General features: G+C 46.0%; 3 protein-coding genes across 24 annotated transcripts in view; 1 reads left to right on the forward strand and 2 right to left on the reverse strand.

The window, feature by feature from the left end:
* The first annotated feature begins 214 nt into the window (after window positions 1–214).
* On the forward strand, window positions 215–5,199 carry LOC1271196 (uncharacterized). Of its 2 annotated transcripts, XM_061656122.1 has the most exons (7): window positions 232–952; window positions 2,338–2,430; window positions 2,624–3,470; window positions 3,553–3,971; window positions 4,041–4,278; window positions 4,346–4,429; window positions 4,500–5,199. In XM_061656122.1, the coding sequence occupies exons 1-7, from the start codon at window positions 480–482 to the stop codon at window positions 5,082–5,084; spliced, it is 2,739 nt and encodes a 912-aa protein (XP_061512106.1). In that variant the 5' UTR covers window positions 232–479; the 3' UTR covers window positions 5,085–5,199. The 2 variants fall into 2 exon arrangements, with proteins under 2 accessions (XP_309946.3, XP_061512106.1); XM_309946.4 differs by lacking the exon at window positions 2,338–2,430 and having other exon boundaries at window positions 215–952.
* On the reverse strand, window positions 5,060–10,910 carry LOC1271195 (WD repeat-containing protein 35). Its single transcript, XM_309945.4, has 6 exons — window positions 10,635–10,910; window positions 10,236–10,526; window positions 9,605–10,174; window positions 9,125–9,533; window positions 8,951–9,054; window positions 5,060–7,414 (listed from the first exon to the last, which is right to left on the reverse strand). Exons 1-6 carry the CDS (start codon window positions 10,656–10,658, stop codon window positions 5,219–5,221), a joined length of 3,594 nt encoding a protein of 1,197 aa, XP_309945.4. The 5' UTR covers window positions 10,659–10,910; the 3' UTR covers window positions 5,060–5,218.
* A 3,063-nt stretch (window positions 10,911–13,973) lies between these two features.
* Window positions 13,974–21,410, reverse strand: part of LOC1271194 (protein yippee-like) — a 93,618-nt gene continuing 86,181 nt past the window's right edge. For 10 of the 21 annotated variants that reach the window (XM_061656138.1, XM_061656137.1, XM_061656140.1 and 7 more), the window contains 4 exons: window positions 19,908–20,553; window positions 19,018–19,235; window positions 18,834–18,942; window positions 13,974–18,765 (listed from right to left, as the gene is read on the reverse strand). In XM_061656138.1, coding sequence (XP_061512122.1) covers window positions 18,676–18,765; window positions 18,834–18,942; window positions 19,018–19,235; window positions 19,908–19,943 — 453 coding nt within the window. In that variant the 5' untranslated portion in view covers window positions 19,944–20,553 and the 3' untranslated portion in view covers window positions 13,974–18,675. Of the gene's footprint in view, window positions 18,766–18,833; window positions 18,943–19,017; window positions 19,236–19,330; window positions 19,464–19,484; window positions 19,704–19,907; window positions 20,554–21,410 lie in introns of those variants that run through there. The other 11 variants (XM_061656125.1, XM_061656128.1, XM_061656124.1 and 8 more) reach the window with 3 other exon arrangements.

The following is a 21,410-nucleotide window of genomic DNA, read 5'->3' on the forward strand; positions in this document are numbered from 1 at the left end:
AAATAAGCGCCCACCCTGTTCTGTGCTGCAAGCCCTTTCTGCCTCGCCGCATTTTGGACATCTATTATTCGCGCGTTTGATAGCAAGCCACACAGATAGGTAAGTGGTATAACAAAAAAATGCCTTCTCGCGCAAGATAACGACCTCGACTTCCCCGTTTAGCCCTACGACGACGCTGGCAGCCGGACTTTGATGTGATCGATTACGGACAGCCAGTTCGCTATGTACCATTCGACTGAACGGATGCGCGACAGTTGAAGTGTTCGACGTCGGTGAGTTCGTTCGGTCAGTTTTATCGGTGCCCGAGGTGTGAATCGATGCCGTTATCTAATCAAACGAGCTGGACAGTTTCCCTCACTTTCATCTAAACTCCAGCCTCTGTGCGTGTGTGTTTGTGTGCTCCCAGTACAAAGCGTTTGTTCGCTAGTTTGTGTCGTGCCCATCAAAAAGCGCTTTTTTGAATCCCAATCCTCAAAAACATGCATCCAATACGTCCGCCAATTCCACCAAAACCACGGCTACCTACAGCGGCGGTACACAATCGAGACTTTCGGGACAGTGGAATTTCCGTTTCGGATGACCCGTCCGCATCGACCGATTCGCTCCGGCAGCCGATTAGCACCTCCGATAGCAGCCCCGCCACACCCACACCCGGCACACCGAGCGCAGTGCGCCAATTAGCGAGTCGGTTTGAGTCGATCGCCCTGCGGCTAAGCAGCCCAACCCTACAGCGAGCGACGCTCGGAGACTCGGATGGCGGAACACCGCCACCATTACTGCGCAAACCATCCACAACGATGCAGAAGCTGCAGATGACGGTCGGGAGCAGCCTTGCCGTTGGCAGTCAGGCTAAGCCACATTCAATCCTGCGCCCGTCGGCGCACGATCGTACCCACATTTCGCGCCGGGCGAGTGCCATCGCGGAAAGGATATACGATGCGGTGTACGAGAGGTAAGACGCGTGAGTCACGGAGCTGAAGTAGGTAAACATCGGCGCAGTACGACCTTCCGCGCACTGATAAGCTGATGGTTGGCGAGCGATAACGTATTGCGCGTTCTGCCACCAGGGAAGGTACTCCCGAGGGGGGAGGAAATTTACAATCAATGGATTTATTTTCCATTAAAACGCCCGGCCGCTCTCTTTTTCCCGATAATAATCCCGGTGAATCATTGTCGCAATCGGGCAGGGCCTGGGCGCGTGCGTGGGCTAGGGACTAGTTTGCCAATGGCAGACATTATGCCCGTACCGAGGATGCTTTAAATAGATGCAGGCAGGCGGGTGCTATCAGCTTTGTCTGTTATTTGGATAGCATTTGCTTGAAAAAGGATCAGAGAAGTGATTCATCGCAGGAGATCCTACTTGATGACGTCGCAAAGATATTGATGTTTGATGCCGTCTGCCAGTAGCACTGCATGTGACTGCATCTGGCAAAGCACAATATCAGAAAGAAACATTGGAGTAGATTTAACACCTATAACACATAAACAATGTTCTAAATATCTGGACATATTAGTCCAAAAAGTTCTGTCACATCTAAAGCAGAACCAAAGCGTTGGCAGAGAAGATGACGACAATTGCCAATGGTAGGATAGCTATTTCTTGGATTGATCGAATGAACTTACTTTTGGTATAACAATAGTTGTATAAGAGGGATGTTGTCATCCAGAAACAAAACTTAGGATCGTTCTTGTGTGTGGACGTATAGTGGACAATCAAACATAAATAGCGGTGTTACATACCACGATTAAGCTCTGGGCTTCCAGGTCTGGCAAAGCAATGTGTACATGTATTGTATCTATCGTGGGTACTACTGCAATATATTAACTAAACCACAGTCCTAACTGTCGCATTTGCCGTAACCATAGCGACCTTAAAATCCGTAAGCTCAGCAGACTTCATTAGGATTAGTTTTTTTTAAACTGCCCCATTCTGAGCCATTGCAATCAGAACTTATTTATGCTACGTAACTTCAAAGTCTGCGTTCTATAGGGAAGATCTGGATGGGAATTGAACCATATTCAACCTTCCAGAAGGCTATGAGTCTAAGCGTGTAAAAGGAAATGATTGTGTTCGCCTCCAAGACGAAAAAACTCCTGTAGTCACGAAGCATATGAATGCAGATATATGTCCCGAAAGTAATTACGAGAAACTCTAATAACTTTGACCAATTAGTTCCTTAGTGGATTGATTGACGATCAATGAATTGTACAACAGGAATCGATGACGAATGCAGTTATTTATCTACACTAGAAAATCGACCACGATCATAGATAGCAAATGCTTCTGAAGCATTTCTCATCAATAGCCTTCCCCATCTTGTGTACCTCTTCAAACAGAGACCGTCCGAAAATTCAGGAAAAAGACCATGCCCTTGACGAAGAGTTAGAAGATCCAACCTCCACCGATGGCTATTCTTCCTTTGAGTCATCGTGAGTACATGCTTTCGATGTCCGCCCGTAGTCCGCTTTCGTTGTGTCTCCAAATGTTATGCGTCCCAATGTGTTTACGCTTTCGTTCCTTGGTGCAGTGAATGGTGGGATTCCCCAGTCTTGCTTACTAATTTTGTGCACGTCTACATCCGCTAGAAATGTTTGCCTAATTTCGTCACCCCCCTTTCTTCAGCTCCGATGACGATGATGATCGAACAGCACCGGACTATTCCACACGAAATCGCTACTACTCGATAACGCTGAATCGGGAAGAGTCCTCCCCAGTGTACGACATGATCGTCGAGGAAGACCACATTCGCAAGGTGATCAGCGAGCTGATCGAAAAGGAGCAGAAGTACATCGAAACGCTTGACCAAGGTATCCGCAACTACGTGCCGGCAATGTACGCCCAGACACTGCCGGCAGCGCTGCGCGGCCAGCGCAACGTGATATTCATCAACCTGGAGGAGATACTGCGCACCCATCGGGATCATCTGCTGCCCGATCTGGAGCGGGCCGCCAATCTGTCCTCGTCGCCGCAAGCCTCAATCAGCAGCGGCCAGATGGCCGAGAAGGTAGCGGAAGTTTTCCTGCGCTACATCGAGAGCGAGCGGTTCTACTGCTACGTACAGTTTGCGATGCACCAAGCAGATTCGGAATCGTTGCGGCTACGGTTCCACGACTACTTCCTGAAGATTCAGCACGATCTGGACGACAGGCTGGGGCTGAACAGTTTGATGCTGCAGCCGATCCAACGGCTACCCCGGTACAAGCTGCTGCTGAACGAGATGGTAAAGGACCTGCTGAAGGATGACGATGGCAAGCGCACGATGAGCCGCAGGACGGCGCTGCTGTGCAAGGTGGACAAGCGCATCAGCATGCTGATCGATCGGGTCAATCAGGCCATCAGCGTGCACGACATTCGGCAGTGCAGTGGCAGCCAGGTGGCGACGGGCTCAAGCTTAAAGCATGGTTCGGATGTACCGCTGACGCTGATACTACAGCCGGAAGGCAATAGGAACCCGGTTAGAGATACACCCGTAAGTAGCAGGAAACGTTGAAGCAAACCTGCACTGAAGAACTGTCCCTAACCGAAACGGTGTTGTGCTCCCTATCTTACAGATCAATCTGCTCTACCAAGGGAAATTCCAGCGTCTCTTCGCCGTCGACATCTACGACACGAACGTACGCCGCAAGTACAGCGGGAAGCTGTTCGTGTTCGAAAAGCTGCTCCTGTACGTAGAAATCGTTCGCGATCGGTTGGAGTATCGGGGCCATTTCAACGACAACGAAGTGTGCTACCTGGAGGAGGGCAAAAACCGTCTCATACTCTACGCCGGAGGACGTGGCATGCTAGAAATTAGCGTGCAGTTCGAAACAAGCACCGAGCTGCAACCGCTGGTAGCATTAGTGCACACGATGACAAAATCTGTGATATACGACTCGGTGGAGATTGAGGCTCGTGTGTCTTCGCACATTGTGGAGAGCGTGGAAGAGGAGGAAAATCTATCGCAAGATGTCACCAATGAAGCTGATAGTTGGTAAGTTGAATGCAATGATCAATATCTGATACTTTTAGTAATTCATTCAAATCTTCACTCAACTTCCAGGGACGAACAAAAGCTAACCACATCCCTGGTCGATGCGCAACAGCAGTTCCTGGAGGTGTTAAAGGCAAACCGCAGCTTCTACCTAGACACACTCAGCATGGAGGTAAAGACGAAGCTAACAACGTTTATCGGTGCGTTCGAAGCCATCATGGAGCTTCATCGCCGGATCCTGCAAGACCTTTCCCAACCGCTGATGGATCCCGACCGGATATGTCAGTGTTTTGACCGATACTTAAGGGTACGTTACAATGATCTCACACTGACTTACCTTGGCGGCATCTGAGCAGGAATGTTTCGTCTTACAGACTGATGTGTTCGATCCCTACTTCGACTACCTCCGTGAGTTCCGGAAGGCTACGAAACTGATCCAACACTGCCAAACACCTTCGGTAAGCATCCGTGCTACACCCCAAAGGAGGAACCCGCTTGCTAACCTTTCGTGAATCTTCTTCCTGGCAGAACTTTAACAACCGTGTCGCGCCCACGGTCAAGCAGTTCACATTCCTCTGCATCGAGCATCTCCAAGAGTACAGCCGCTACTTCAACGTACTGATTGTGAAATACTCGGAAAACAGTACGCTCAACATCCAGATCGACACGGAACTCTTCCAGCGGCTCGCGTACGTGCTGGTGCATCTGAACACGTACCGCAACAATCTGACGCTCAACTACGAGCTGTTCCTGATCGACGAGCAGGCGGCGGCCTGTGGCTTTGTCTGCTACAACGAGCGTGTCGCGGTGTCGAACCCACCGAACCCGGCCGATGCCGGTCCGTGCCGGCTGTTCCTGTGCGAAAGGGCCGCCATCTGCGTGAAGGTACAGGACGTGGCCGAGCACGACCAGCAGGAGGAACGGTTTGTACGCGTTCTGTTCGTCGATCGGTTTCAGGGCCGCGGTGCACCGATGCGCCTGCGCAAGAGTAAGCGTGCGCTACAGCGCCTCAACTTCCTGTTCGAGGGGCAAAAGTTTCGGATCGATTTCGCGACCGCCCAGGACCAGAGCACGTTCTACAGCAGCTACGTGAATCGGTACATCATGATATGATCTATTTGTTTCTGTTTCACACGGTGTTACAGCTGTGCGGGGAGTAGGGTTTGGGTCTGTGCATTTCCCGGACGCCTGGATCTACCAAATACACACCGAAAGATCTCAGACACAACCACACTGCTAGATGCTTCTTAGATCTCGATAGCGCCCTTTGCCGGTGCTATGACACGATGACAGAGCGGGCAGGTCTTGCGGGTACCGATCTCGAGCGGGCTGGCCAGATGGTAGCACCCGGTGCACTGCCACGCCCCGGTCGGATTGGTCAGTGGCTGGCCGGACGCCACGCACGGCGGGAACCGGCTGCCGCAGCTCGGGCAGAGCGTGCTGCAGTCGGCGACCGGTGTCTCGCAGGTGAAGCAGCTGATGTGCTTCGCCTTCCCGTCCAGCGGGTCGTACCGGGAGAAGATTTCGATCGCCAGCTCCTCGTACTGCTGCCGGCGTGCCTCCGAGAGCGTTTCGAGCGATTCCAGCTTGATGAATGCTTTCGAGCAGGTGCCGAACGACCGGTCGGCACAGCTGGCGAGGGCGAGCAGCGCGTACAGCGCCTCCACCTCCAGCACGTCCTCGTAGTCGCGCAGCCGGAGCGCCGTCACCACGGCACTGTGCAGCAGGCCCGACCTTAGCTGGCGCTGTGCCAGCAGCATGTAGTGGTACGCCTCCGCCTGGTGCCAGATCTGCTCGATCAGCACGGCATCTTCGGGGCTGAGCTGCGCGAGCACGACCGCTCTACTGCCGGCCGCCTGCACCGCCAGCTGCTTCTCGATGTGTTCCTCCGCCAGCAGCCCGGACAGCACGTACAGCTGCTTAATGCGCACGTAGTCCGAACGCTTGTCCGCCTCTGCCTCGGCCATCTTCACCAGCAGCCGGGCCGCGTCCAGGTACCGGCCCGCCTTGCGCTGCAGCTCGATCGCTTCCGGCAGCTTGCCCTCCTGCAGCAGCTGTGCCGCGTGCTTGCTGAGCAGCGTGTTGATCTGCGGCATCCGGTACTTCTGGGCCAGCTCGACCGCGAGACCCCACTGGCGTAGGGCGATGCACGTCGACACGGCCGACTTCACATCGCCGAGCTTCAGGTAGGCGGCCACCGACTGCTCGCACATCCCGACCGTCGCGAGCTGCTGGCCGAGCTTCGCCAGCTGCGGGCTCTTCTCCGGCAGCCGGTGCATGCACCCGACCAGCTCGTCGTACTGCTCGAGCGCGTACAGCGCATCCATCAGGCCCTCCGTGTGGTGCGCCCGCTCGTAGTACTCCTTCGCGCTGTCCCACGCCCGCATGCTCATGTAGTGGTGGCCGATCTCGCACCACGCGCTCTCCATCTGCTGGTCCGAGATGCCGGGCCCGAGCCGGTACAGCTGCACCGTGCGAAACCAATCGCACAGCGTCTGGCGCAGCCGTATCGCGCAGTCCCGCCGGTCCACGTCCATGTACAGCTTTTCCGCCTCGTCAAACTCGCCGAAGAAAGCGGCTATCTCGGCCCGCTGCAGCGCCTCGAGCTGGATCGTTTTCAGCCGCTTGATCAGCTGCAGGCCGGGATAGTTGCTGCACCGGACGAACGCCGCCTCGGCCGTCTCGAGATCGAGCTTTTTGAGCGACGCTTCGGCCAGCAGCCGCCACAGCCGCGGGTGCGCATTGTCCTCGATGAATTGTTTCGCCTCGGCGATGCCGACGTGCGCCAGCAGGTCCTCGGTGTCGCGGAGCGACTTCACCCGCAGCTGCAGCAGATGCTCCTTCACGTTCGGTGTCGCGCCACCCTTCACAATGTCGTCCAGCAGGACGCCCGTTATCTCGAGCTCCTCGAAGTTACAGATGTAGCCGGAGCAGGTGATCGGTTCCTCCGGGTCGGCACCGCGCAGTATGTACATGCGCGTCTTCTCCATGATCGCCAGCAGCTGCGGGTTGTCCCGGGCCCAGCAGATTGCCCACACGTCCTTCCGCTCGATGTGCGCGGTCGAGGAGGCCGGTTCCGACTCGCTCGTATCGTCGCGCAGCGTTAGCGTCGTGAGCACGCCGTTGCAATCGATCATTGCGGCACGGGTCGAGTTGCTGTTGATCGCCAGCTTGTAGCTGCGTGCCTGCAGGTAGTGCCGATTGCGCAGCACGAGGTGGGGCAGCGTGTACTCGTGGATAAGACCACTTTCGCGCCCAACGAGCAGCAGATTCTCCGAGCAGGCGACGCAACAGATCGGATCCTGGCTCGGGTCGAGCTTGGGCGGGATTTCGTTCGCCGTTTTGGCGTCGAGATCGTTCAGCACCTCCAGGGCGGGCGTATCGTCGATGTGGTATTTTCGGTCGCGCTTCAGCTTCAGGTTAGCGTGCAGCGTTGAGGCACCCTTGAAGGAGAAGGTTAAGAGAAGTATTTTGAGCACATTGTAGTGAATTTACAGTGAAAATGTTTAAAATTGAGGAATAGCATACAGTGAAAATACGTCAATTGGTTCAAATATTACACTTATTAATGTTTTTTGTAGCACGATGTACCACAATGTCTTACAATATTATGGAATTAGTAGAATAATAAAATAAAAATAATCGATTTTCATTGAAATGTGGCAAACTACGACCACGCAACGAAGACCATTGATATCCTAGAACTACAATCAAAGATAATAAATAATGTAATACAGGATTTTTCAAATCACTTTCGATTGTGCACATCATTATTCACCGCCTTCAAGATGTTTTTCAACAGCTGTCAAATGGTACAATTGCATCATAATAAAATTTCAATTCTTACACATGATTTTCAACACACCAAAAAGAACTGTCAAACTCAATCCAGCTTAAGACGTGTTGAAAATCATGTGGAACAGCTGATACAGGGTTTACCAAGTTAATTTCGAATGTTTTAAACATTGCTTTTAACCGCGTGCAAGAAGTTTTTACACATCACTCTGATATTCCATCAGAATAATTGAAAGAGTTGCAAATCATGCTGAAGAAATTTTAAAAAATACTACAGGTTTCTCCAAGTCAGTTTCGAATAAAAACATTGTTATTCACCGCGTGCAAGATGTCAATCCACATCAATCTTATATTTCATTTCCATCATAATAATTTTTAATTTCTTCAGCATGATTTTCAACAAGCCTTGCGCTGGATTTGGTTTGACAGTTCTTGATTGTGTGGTGAAAATCTTGTGTTACAGGGTTTTCCAAGTCAGTTTCGAATGTAAACAATGTTATTCACCGCATCTAAGATGTTTTTCAACAGCTGTCAGATGGTTTATTTGCTTCAAAATGAAATTTCAGTTTCAACACATGATTTTCAACACATAACAAAGAACTGTCAAACTCAATCCAGCTTAAGTCGTATTGAAAATCATGTTTGAGATATTAAAAATTATTGTGATGGAAATGAAATGTCAGATTGATGTGGATTAATATCTTGCACGCGGTGAATAACAATGTTTACATTCGAATGTGACTTGGAAAACCCTGTAAAAATGAAAATTCATTTTAAAGCAAATAAACTATTTGGCAGTTGTTGAAAAACATCTTAAATGCGGTGAATAATTATGTGCACATTCGAAACTGACTTGGAAAACCCTGTAAATTATTGTGATGAAAATGCAATATTAAACAACTGTTGAAAATCACATCTTGCAAGCAATGAAAAATGTTGTAGACATTGGCAATTGTCTCGGAAAACCATGTAAATGAAGAAATTATGAAATAAACAAATCAATAAAATGAGGAATTAAATCAAGGATTGGAATTACTTGAAATAAAATTGGTAAAAAAATTACCAAAGAGTTAGACAAAATAACAAAAATGCTAAAACAGCTACATTACTATAATAAAATATAAATAAAAAAAACTAAATAAAATTTATAAAATATTGTAGGAAGAACTTCCTTACGACGATACCTTTGGTGTATGATAATGCCAGAGCAGAAAATGATCCTTCGAGGCCACAATCACGTGCGATGAGTTCATCGTTATAAATTCGGGCCGTATGTCGATATATTTCGCTAAAAAAATACTCCAGAGCATGTGAATTAAACGTTCAAGTTAAACTGTCCTCGTGCCACAAACACTCACAATCCACCGTCGTGCTGATCGAGTTGCACACCAGCAGCTGGTACATCAGCTCCTTGCCCTTGCCTTCAGCCACAATGCTAAACTCCTTCCCGGTCATGCGCGTTTCCACCGCCAGCACGCAGTGGTCCACCGACGCCGCCATCGACATCAGTGCATCGATCTGCTTCGCGTAGCACTGGTTCGAGTTGGTGTCCCAAAAGGTAACCGTGTCGACCTCGTCGCCACCGCCGCCGCCGATCGCTATCGCTTCCTGGTAGCAAACGGTACGGTTGAAGTAGCACCAATTGTAGTCCGGCCGGATGTTCGCGAAGTAGATGAACGAATCCACCGACAGCGCGATGCGCAGCGATTTGCCCTCCCAGGAGAGGGAGGTGATTTCTTTGCCCGGAATTTTCAGCGTCCGAATGTGCTGCGCGGGGGAAGGAAATTGTTGTTTAAAACGCTTTTCAATTGCCCCGAACACCCCTCCCGGACACTTACCACACCGTACGGCGTGTAGAACATCACCTGGCTGCTATCCTTATCGCTGGCCAGGTTCGTCTTCATGCCGCACACGGCCAGTATCGTACCGTCGTGGTTCCACATGCACGAGATCGCCTGCAGGCCCGTGTCCACCACCACCGGCGCATCGTCGTTCTCGTTGCGCATCAGCTGCATGCGCCCGTTCTCGTAGCATATCGCCAGCACAGGCCGGCTCGGCGAGGTGCCCCGGTGGAACCAGCACAGCCCCACCACCGTCACACTTTTGGCCGGCGTCAGATACACGCACTGCACGTGCAGCTTCATCACGAAGATGCCCTGGTTGTCGTACAGGTGCACCTCGCCGTTCTTGATGCTGAACAGCAGCAGCCGCCCGTCCGGGCTCCACTGCACCCCGGTCAGCGATACGCTCTTCAGCTCCTTGCCCCAGATGCGGTTGCCGTCGACCGAGCCAACGATGACCGTGCCGTCCTCGTACACGATGCAGATCTTCTGCCCATCGCCCGTCCACGCCATCCCCCTGACGGTGCTCTTCTTCCGATCGTTCGTCATCTCCTCGTACCAGGAGCCCTGCAAGCGCATCGGTAGTTGAGTCAAGTCAATCTATACAAACGCACTCGGGGTTTCGTACCTTGTACAGCATCCACACCATGATGACGCCATCCTTGTCGGAGGAGGTGAGCTTCTGCTGCGACTCGTTCCACGTTACCACCTGGATGGCCGATTTGTGGCCCTCCAGCGTTTGGTTCATGGACAGGTTGCTCGCCTGCAGCGCTTTGCCCGGCTGGGCCGACACCGCCGTACTGCTGGCCTGCTCCAGCTTCAGCACCTTCAGCAGCCCATCCTCGCCGCCGACCGCCACGTACCCCTGGTCCTTGTTCCAAGCGATACAGTTCAACCGCGTGTTGTTCGGGATTGCAATCTGCGGGAACGAACCAAACGACGAACCTCCGGTTAATCCGTAGAAGAGGGCAGAGGGCCAATAAAAAAACATGGCGCACGCACAGCAGAGCCGCAGCTGCTACCTTACCTTTTTGCTCAGATAAATAAACATTTTGCCAATGTTCTTGCACTTACAAATCTTAACCAATCGGTGGCGAAGCCACTCGCAAACAGGCAAATCACTTTTTTCACGGATTTTATTCCTTTTACTTCACAATTTTAACCCTCCAAAAGCAGCCGCCGACGGCAGCGAACCGACCAAAACCGTGAAAGAAAGCCCCGTTGTTTGCGACGACCTGTTTTTGTGTTGGTTGGTTGGTTGCGCAGGTTGCCATAACGACCGACCTGACAGTTCGATCGACGCACGACTGCACGCACACAGCCGAAGGGGCACAGCGCGCATACACGGAGCGAAAGAGCGCGCGCGAAAGAAGAGCAGAGCAAAAGGAACGAAAAGCAAACCTGGAGCAAAGAAAAAGCACTTGTTTGTAAACAAACGCACCTGTTGCGTGCGGCTTTCCCTGCTCGCTCTCCGCTAAACAGTTCGGATGCCAGCACAAGAGAGAAAAAAAAAAAGCTACAAACGCTTTGAATGGTTATTTTTGTAAATTAAGTGTTGTCTTTACGTTTACGGTTTATTTTTCACCTTATATTATTATCATGTTTGCATTAAATTGATTAGGTTTATATATAAGTAAACGCTGTTTTATGCTGTCTCGCATGTCTCGGGTGTTCTTTTTTTTAATTCTTTTTTTTTCGTGTTTTTCTTCTCCTTTCGTTCCATTATTTTTCTTTATTTTCTTTTTTCTCTTTCATCGGTGGCTAAAATGGTCATCTTTCCAGTGCTTTTGTGTGTGTTTTGCTCTTCTTCTGTTTTCCTCTCTGGCGCTATTTTCTGTTTTTCGTTTGATAGATATTGACGTTTTGGTTTATTTGTTTTTATGGTGTATCGCATTGTTTTTTTTTTTGTTCTTTTTTTGCTAGCTATATTAAACCCAAATGTTTTGTTGTATTGCAACAGTTTGCGATGTTTTCTTCTTAAAAAAACCTTTTTAGCTTCAAATTTGGACGATTTTCAAATGTTAGCTTTTTTCCATTTTTACTATTTACGTTCATCGTGTAACACACGTTTCAAATTTGAAACGTTTGCCGGCACAGACACACGCCAGGCTTTCAATTTAATGAGATTGATTTCTTTTCCACCATCCTTCGTCAAGCCAGTAGTAGGTAATACAACGCCAACAGTAGGTGAGTTATGCTCCCGTTCGTTTCGGTACGGGCTAACAGACCCGTAATATTTCTAATCGCAAAAAAAAAAATGCTGGGTTTTATCGCACCCACAACACACACACATCATGCGCCAGAGATGCTGTTATGATTTGGTATTTAGTTTATTTCGTTACACCCCCTGGTCCTAGTCCTTCCTTCGCAGTGTCGCTCGCTTCCCTTCACAACAGTGTGATTTGTCCTGCATTCAAAATTTCCAGCAATTCCAGCAGTCAGCCTGTCAACTTTGTTCCTTTTCTCCCCTTGTGTTATGCCTTGCTTCCTTAACATTCTGAGATTTCTTAGTGCCTTTCTAATTGTTTTTCGCTATTATACCCTTTTTCGGTGTGATTTGTTTGTTTGTTTGTTCATTTTTTCATAAATAAAAATCATTCGTAGAAAAATAGAATAAAAACTATGCCTTTTGAAAGATTGCTGTGTAAAGTTTTATGTATGTGCCGTTAATTTGTTTGTTTGTTAGGTTCTATGATCCTTCAGCCTGTTGTGTCACTCACTCTTTGCTTTCTCTATCGTTTCGACTTTTGCGCCGGCATTTAGATTTTCATCTATTTGTTGAATGTAAATATGTGTTATTTTTCTTGTTTTCTGTTTTATTTTGCTTTATTTACTTTTCATTTCCTATTGCAGTTCTGCCTAACGGGTTTTTTTTCTCTTTGTTTTAAAAAAAATCACTATTCTTTTCTGAGCACTTCTTGCATTTTCCCTTTTCACTATTAGTTTTGGTCGTTCGCAGTTCTGTGTTCTGTGTAAAAATTTACCCTTTCTTCTGATTTGCTCCTTACCTTAAGCTTTCACATCTTTCCCTCTGTCCTACAATGATATAAATTTGCTTGTTTCCGTTTATCGTTTTAGAATACTGAACCATGTGTTTTTCATTAGCAGTACAAATTGTTTGATAAATCTTTTGCTGCTTGAATATGATTTTGCCATTGATCCATTTCATCAGAATTGACACCCTCTTGCAGAAGAAAAGATTGTGCGAGAACGAAAAATACACAAATCAAACGTACTTAAACACAACTTCTTACCAGGCACCAACTAGCTGACTCCACCACACGCAAAACGAGCCGAAATCACACATTTACTACGAACATTGATTTAGCCTATCGACTTCGACTGCTCGAACGGAGAAACTGGTCCAAAGGAAGGCCACAAACAAAGGTCGAAAACTCTCACCAATTCCACTCTGACCACTGGAATATCGAACGTTCTTAATCCTTTCTCGTATTTTTTGTTTTTTTGTTTTTTTTTTTTTTGCATTAGCCTCACCTGGACCAAACGATAAGCATCATGGCACCTACTTCCAGTGCTTGTATGCACATTCATACACAAATACACAATCATGAATCGTTAAATCGCTACAAGCTATCCTGACCAAGTAGTACCGGGTAGTTACTAGTTATTATTATTATTATCTGCATATGAAAATGACATCACGACACGGAACGGTTCCAGCGCCACGTTTTCAATTTTTGCTCCCAGCGCAAGCAATAGTGTTTCGATTAATACTTTTCTTTTTCTAGCTCATTTCTCATGTATCGTTTCACTTTACTAATGTCGTTTGGGTTTTTATTTTCAGCACCAACTATTGATTCGTTTTTGTTTTTTTTTTGGTTCTATTTTAAGTTAGATCATGTTTTAACTAGTCTGTTTGCTCTTCTCCACTTTCTTGCTTCATGTCTGTTTTTCTTTCTTTTTTTCAATTATCACAATTTTTAGCTGATCATTCTTTTTTAATACTCATTTTTTTATAATTAGCTGTTGATTTAGATATTTTCAATACTAACACAATAAATAAATTTAATGATAAAACAATATTTTAAAATTAGAAAACAATCAAAGAGATGAATGTGAATTATATTTAAAGGCAAAGTAAGAAACAAATAGTTGCATCGTATAAAAATTAAACAAGCTTATCACTTATATTACCCTTCACAACATGCATCGAGCATCATTGCATCCAAGCCAAATTTTCGCCTTTATTTAATAGAATAACGAATGCATAAACGTTGCCTATCATTCGCACTATCAGTAATGTTTATAGCAAGCCTAACTCGATTCGTGAAAGCTATTCCCCTTGGAAAGGTTTGTTTGGTTCGCTAATTTCGCTTGCTTCCTTTATCAGCAGTATTATTTAAAAAAAAAAAATTAAAAACGATCAGTGAGTGCTCGTTTCACTGCATATCCTAAACACGATTTGCGCTACCGATGGCTTGAAATTTGGTTCTATTTGCTCGCTTTTCTCACCTCCCTTCGTACTAAATGCGACATGAATATGAAACATGGCATGGGCTTGGTGGTACACGATGAAGCACAACTCTACGACGGCGACGACAAACGACGACAAACGACGAGGACGATGATGAGGATGATTACTATAGTGATTTATGGTGGTTTCGACATACTATACGATTCACGCAATTCTCCACGCTTGAGAGAGAGCACAGTGCAATTGTCTGCATGTATGAGGACGAAGAAGAAGCGATCAGAATGGTTCGATTGATGTTATTTAGAGTGTGTATGAGTGGGCACTACGAGAACTATGTTTCCTTTTTGCTTTTTTTTTGTAATTGTGCTTTTATGATTAGTTTTCAACAATATAACAAAATAGAAACCATGTCAAAATAGTGAAATAGTAAAATATTAAATGAAACAATGTAACAATGAGAAAAGATAATCAATAAATTCAAGACGAGAAAACAAGAAAGAGAAAACAATGACAATAAAACGAACAAGAATTCGAAAATTCCACCAACCAACACCAACACCAACCAAGTAGAAGTGGGAAATAACAAATGAATAAAAAAAAACTTAAACAACTTTTACTGAAACAGTTAAGAGTTTTATTTGATAGACTTTTATAAGATTTTTTTGTTTGCTTGCCTGCTTTCGAGCTTTCAATGTTTTTGTTTTGTTTTCTTCTCTCATACACGTTTGTTATCGCTTCTTCATGTGTGTCTTCTATACTTATATTTATCCCATTCATTCGGGGGGTTTTCCCTCTCTCTTTCTCTTTCTCTCTCTCTCTCTTTCTTTCTCTCTCTCTCTCTTTTCTCTTTCTCTATTTATTCGCATATCGCAGTATTCAACATATTATCTAGTAATTACCTCATTTGTATATATCTCTTACATCCTACAAAGTGTATAAAGTAATTATTCTGTAGTTTATTTTTCTTACTTTTCGTGTATGTGTATGTGTGTGTGTGTTTTTTTCGTATTTTATGTTTTTACACTTATTCTACTATTTTTCGTGTATGTGTTTTTTTAGCGTATAGTTTCGATCACTTTTCATTTCTTTTTTTTTTTTCCTTTTTGTTCAATCATCGCTCAATTACTGCAAAGAAATAGACTCGTTCATCATCCCGTTCCACTTACTAATCGTTTCTGTTTCTTTTTATCTTTTATCCTTTTCTTGCACGTTGCAAACACCGCAAACAGTCCCGAAAAAGTTAACAAATGTGAAACCACTGAAAGTAAATGTTATAAAATAGATGTTTCCGGAACTTTATCCTTCTCTTTTGCCTCTTTCGTCTCGCTCACTCGTCGCGCTTCATTTTTTTTTTCGTTTCAAATCACTCTGTCCTTCGCGCTGTTTATGATAGCGATGGTAAGTGTACTGGAAAAGGAAACCCTTTTTGACTTAACAGTGAAAGTGCAAACAAAAGCTGCCGCTTTTATTATCAACTGATTTTTTTTACCTCATCTGTTTTATAAGCTCAAGTAGCTTTTTCTAGAAAGTATTTCTGTTTTTTTTTAATGAAACGTGCATAGCAACATAATTAATAGTAATATAAAAGCTACTTTTCTTGTGTCAAATACAAAAATCGTAGGAATTGCATTACAGTTTGCCACTCATTTCGCATTCATTCATCGCTTCCTTTCACAAAACGTCATGTTTTAACTCGCATACAGCCACCATTCAGCATCACACACCGATGATTCATACGTTTCGCTCGCATCACACATCACATCACATTATTCAAATCACTTTTTTTGTTTAAGGAAAGTAAAAAGCCTTACAAATTTAAAATAAAGTTTCCTTTCGTCGCCAACAGTTGTGGAAATAGTGGGTAAAAAGATAAAACAAAAAGATAAAAAAAGTATAATGAATGATTAGAATTATAACAAATAAAAGAAAAAAGGCAGGGAAAAAGGGAAAAACAATCATTTCAGCATAGAGAAACACGTTCAAACCGAAAGCTTCCACAAGAGATCACTTTGAAGGTTACAGAATTGGCTACCAAAACTACACTACGCAATGTGCATCAGGCGCTTTCGCTCGAAGCCTTTGCATATTATCGCTAGGGACAGAAAGGAAAGCTACATTAATATTTGCTATTTTTGCTGCCCAAACGCGTCGTCGTTCGATGCGCCGGGAGGGAGCGAATCCGATCGCTTCGATTGATCGAACCCGCCTGCCCCATTCTGGACGAGCTGGAAAGCGTCTCGTCACTTATTATTTAGGCGGTTATGTTCGTTTTGTCCATTGGTTTTATGTTTCTGCTTCGTGTGGTTCTCCAGTTCACTTAATCCTTCCGTATTTTGTATTGGTTCTATTGGCAGTAGGTTTTTGTTTTGTTTTTTTTTTCATTTTCTCTCATCTCTCTCATGCTTCCATTGCAACCCATGCGCCAGTTTTGCTACGTACTGTTTGAATGTTTCGTTTTTTTTGTTCTGATACTTTGTTAGGCTATCGTGAACTTAAGGAAATTAACGTTGCTGACAATGTGCTCACACTTTTACTGCTCTTCTTGTTCTATAGGGACAGCTGACACGGCCGGCGATCTTTCACAATTTTTTTGTATTTTTTTTTGTTGTAATTATTCAATTGTTTTCACGCTTCCCCTTTCCAAAACATGACGTTTTAACCCATTTGAAAAAATTTAGATCACATTCGCAGTTTTAAAGGATAGCAAGATGATGGACACAACAGTTTCACCCAAAACGAAAATTTAAGAGCTGATAGGTAGGTTAGTGTAAGAGCACGCACGCATACCGTAGACATTTATCCTTTTACAGCCTTCATTACGCATTCCCATACACGCACAAACACACAGACATATTGCACAAGCACTCACACGCCCATACAGCCACGCACGATTTACACCATTCCGCTAAATTGCCGAGTTGATTGATTTCGGTTTTGGTTTTCAGTTTAGTTTTGTCTTGTTTTTGTTTCCTGTTTTTTATATCTTTTCGATTTCTTTTTTAGTCTTCTTCTTTAGTTTTTCTTTTTTCTTTTTGGATGGGTGCGAAAGGAAATACCTTCTTCGCCTGTTTTTTTTTAACTTGCATTTTGAAGGTTTTGATTTTGTGTTTCTGTTTGTTCTTTGCTACTCGATCCAATGTCATAGTATTTTGAGTCCTTATCATCTATCACGATCACGCTCAATCACTTGCATTCCCTTGTTTCACTTATCGCATCTTCCACGCACTCTCTCTCACACACACACACATACACACAGCATAGCCGGGTTGCCGGTTGTGTCTGCTTAAAGTGTGGGGGATGTTTTTCTTTTATACCTGTTTGTTTTAAAAAACTAAAGCCTTAACCGTTAAATCGCGTTTTCTTTTTTGTATATTTCGACTAAAATACGATTGATGCAAATCACCCTACTACGCCGTTCAGTATCGAGGCATCGCGGGCGTCCGCTACTGATTTCAATAATCTTATGTGTATGTTATGAGTTTGTTCAGTGTTTAAATGATTAATGATTTCTGTATCTTCCTTGCGCTCTGCTCTTCTCCACACATTACGGATTCCCGTCTTCTTCTAAATCTAATATCACTCTCGCATTCCGTACGATTATTCCTTGCATCTCCTAGCAGACATACCATGCATTCGCACACTGCTTAACCTACACTTGCAAACTGAGCTCTCCTTTCCGTCTCTTCATGGTTGGTTTTGTTGTTCTTCAAATCATGTTCTAATGATATTTAAAAAAAACGTAGAAGCAAAAAACTTTCCCAACCTCGAAGTGCATGCTAATCATTATCAGAATACACACACACTTAGAGACACGCACACTCATGAAACGGAACCGACGGTCATAGGCGTGTGACGCAATGACAAACAAGGCAGGAGTTGTATTGGTTATCACGAGGGGCTGGGGCATCCGACCTTCCAAAAAACGCAAGGGCAGTATTTTTGATAGAAACTTTTCTCTGGGGAGTACGCGCCCACGTGCTTCCATCGAGCTTCCCCAAGGAACGAAACGGGACTGATGCAATCAAAAGTGACGAAATCGCTTTTGATTCCAAATCAACATTCCGCCCATTTCACACCGTCTTTATAAAACTAGCGTTAGTAAAACTTCTAGATGCAGCTGAAGGTAAGGACTAATCATCTCCGCCAGTGGAATCTAGCGCGCTGAACTAAAGGTACATTAGATTGGGTAGTTGCAAACATATTATCATCGCTCGGAGGGATTGTGCGGTCCTTAGCCGTCTCCATCTTTCTCTTTTCTCACAAAGTGTCACTGTGTGTGTGAGTGAGTGTGTTTGTGTAAAACGCTCTCTTGACCTCTGACCCAGCCGTACCAGCCAGCTGGGCGTTCCCTGGGTGCGTTTCTCGAGTGAACACAGAGAGCAGTGCACAGATGAAACCGGAATCGGAAACCTTTCACCCTCCAAACAACTTAGTGGGATGGAAAACTATCGGGGGAGATTAAACACCTGAACGCAAGTTGGTCTTCCGAGGGCTCCGAACTACCACACGACTATTTGCAAAAAAAATTGCAACTGTATCCACATTTTAGAAGGGGTTAATTTATCGCCGATGAGCTGCCACCGCTGCTGCTGCTATTGCTGCTAGTGCGGGTGCGCCGCACCGGCGACGCAAATCAATCCCAACCATTCTCCTTGATCATGTGCGCCAGCTCGATGATGTACTTGCCCTCCTTATACTTCTGGCTGGACTCGAACGCGTGTTCCTGCCAGGATGTAAGAGCAGACAGGTAAAGGAGTATATTCGTAGTACGCTCGCTGCAGTCATACTTACATATTTCCAGCCGAGCGGCGTTCGGCAGCATTCACAGTAAATGTCGGCCACGGCATGCAGGCCTGTCAGTAGCACACGCTCTTCGGCCTGTCCACAGGCTACGTTAACCCTGCAAAGGAACGAATAGTGTCAAACTGTTGTCATGTGGCCTTAGAAAGAGAGACGATGTGTCAATGATGCTTACACCGAGTTGAACAGATACGCCCGTCCCTGGCTGCCCTGGAACGATTTCGATATAAGCTCATCGTGACTAGCTAGGTGTGCCCTGCAGTGGACGCAGGAGTACGTTCGGTTCGTTGGCGGTAGGTAGGCCTGGAACGTTTTCACCATTGTGCCACTACCGGACGACGAAGAGGACGCCGATGATGATTGCCCGTTCGCGTGCCCTCCGTTGGCCGCCTCCTGCAAATAGAGCCGCGAAAAGGGCAGAAGAAGGTTAGCGACCAGAATCTTCCAGCAGAGATCTACTAACAACGGGGACAAAAACTACTGCTTACAGGAGCCATGCAACATTCCAGCAACAATCCGAGCAACTACACATAAGTAAAGGGATACTTTTCATTACAGCACAACTAAATTGCAAGACACTACAAAACTAACACGATGATCGAGAGACATCGAACGCGGTTACATGTAGCCACGGTTGTGTACCTGGGTAGGATCGTTTTCTTGATTGGATTCCAGGGTTCCGGAAACGGTACGGGTGACTGGTGCAGACGAGAAACGGTACGGGCGAACTGAAAGGGGACGGTGCCAGTCGCACCAGACGCTTCCGCCGATCGCCGGTGCCGAGCGGCCGATCAGGCTTTTGCTCGAGTTCCAAAACCACCACCACAACGACCACAACCACCAACTCCCAAGCTGCTCCTGCTGACGTCCGATGCAAATGGATTGGTTTTTGTGTGAAGGCAGATTGGACAGATGAAGCAGAACGGTTAATCGTACGGTTAGGGTGAAGAATATAGTAGGGCAGAGGTTAGGGCACGTTTTGGGAACGAGATGAGGTTAGAGCAATGTCTCACACACTTGCAAGTTTTAAGCTACTACTAGGAACTACTGCAACAGGACAATTACCTGGAATAGTAGATCGAACAGGAACGTTATTCGCATTCGTCTTTCCTGCCCTGGCGCTGCTTTTGGCAGGATAAAAAATAGGATGGATGAGCAGGGTCCTTCGATAGTGGTCCGGAGATCTTCGTACGTCTTAGGAACGTATTATTGTTGAGCTTAATGGCGTCCAGAGGTTTTCGATAAGATTTTTTCTTTAACTAATCTTACACCACCAACACCAACAACGAAAAAGGGCACGCTTCGTTAGCTAAAGTACGCTGCTGTTATAAACCCGTCTCTAGGCAACACTCGGCCAGTGTACACTACGATCGACATGCAGCTCATACAGACATTGAAGATCACACACACGCTCTGTACGGTCGGTAGAGCCGTTAGAATGTTTGCGTTTGTCTTTCTTTTTCACTTAATCCGCAAACAACTCTTCCAGAAGTCCCGAAAAGGACACACAGCTAGCAGACTGTAGTAAATTAAGCGCTAACGTGAAATAGTGACGCAAAATGCTGGTATTTTACTTTCGTCCGTTATAGGCCTCTGTTCGACCGACTGTTGTATGGCTGCTGTTATGCTATGCTTACGCCCTTTCGTCGTCTCCTTCTGCTTGCAATACAGAATACTAGTGACTGTCTAGTGCTGCGTTATAATTGGAAATCTGGAACGAAACAATAGAAAGAAGGAAACACAAAGGTCAACATTTAGAAGTGGGTTCACGTTCGAAGCAGCTCAAGTGAGTGTTATTGCATCACACCGCATTAAGTCTACAATGTTTTCAAATACCAGCAAATATCCCCGTGGTACCGCGAGACATCAATTGGCTCGACTTCGGTAAACATCGTTTTTTTTTTATTGCTCCTGCAATTCCGCAGCAATCAGGCCCTCACAGCTCGATGATAAGGCATTAACGGCAACACATCATTACCTACCGAGCTTTGTGAGGCTTCAATTGCTTTAGCGAGAAAGAAAACAAACAAAAAACTCGCAACAAATCGCACCCGCCATCGACAGTCGCCACAGTGTTCAATTCTTTTCAAGGACACCGAACACATTTAATCCTTTTTTGTTCTCATACCATATTTCATCTCCCTCTCAGCCCATAAAGGACACACAGCGCGCGCCCAATTGCCAAGCCAAACGCAAGCGAAAGCTGTGGGAAAGTTTTTCTCGAACTCGGCACAAAATCAACTGGACGACCGGGATTAATGTAGGACACAGAGCGTGGTCGTCGTCGCCGTCGTCATTGCCGGTGTGCTGAATTGTGCTGTGTACTGTGTCAAGGTTTTATTTACTTGGCAGACTTTCGTTCGTAAAAATCACGTTACATCATAATGAGGAGCGGAGCAAGCAAAGGAGCGAAGATTGGGCGACTGATTGAACCGAACGTGAATGTCAAGGAGTGTGGTGTGAATTGAAATCTCTTTCTCTATGGCAGGTAATGAGTGTTGCGGGGAGAAACGATTAACGCTTATCTTTGTGGGTGGATAGCGTGGTGTTTATTGAGGAATTGAGAGT

This window comes from Anopheles gambiae, chromosome 3 (genome assembly GCF_943734735.2).
Source record: "Anopheles gambiae chromosome 3, idAnoGambNW_F1_1, whole genome shotgun sequence".
Lineage (NCBI taxonomy): Eukaryota > Metazoa > Arthropoda > Insecta > Diptera > Culicidae > Anopheles > Anopheles gambiae.

Bases quoted from the DNA above. Each gene is read 5' to 3' on its own strand.
- LOC1271196 (XM_061656122.1), top strand. From the start codon at position 480: ATGCATCCAATACGTCCGCCAATTCCACCAAAACCACGGCTACCTACA. The intron at 953-2,337 runs GTAAGACGCGTG...CTCTTCAAACAG, and splicing joins TACGATGCGGTGTACGAGAG to AGACCGTCCGAAAATTCAGG. The intron at 3,471-3,552 runs GTAAGTAGCAGG...CCTATCTTACAG, and splicing joins ACCCGGTTAGAGATACACCC to ATCAATCTGCTCTACCAAGG.
- LOC1271195 (XM_309945.4), bottom strand. From the start codon at position 10,658: ATGTTTATTTATCTGAGCAAAAAG. The intron at 9,534-9,604 runs GTAAGTGTCCGG...TCCCCCGCGCAG, and splicing joins TCTACACGCCGTACGGTGTG to CACATTCGGACGCTGAAAAT. The intron at 7,415-8,950 runs GTATCGTCGTAA...TTCTCCTTCAAG, and splicing joins GGCATTATCATACACCAAAG to GGTGCCTCAACGCTGCACGC.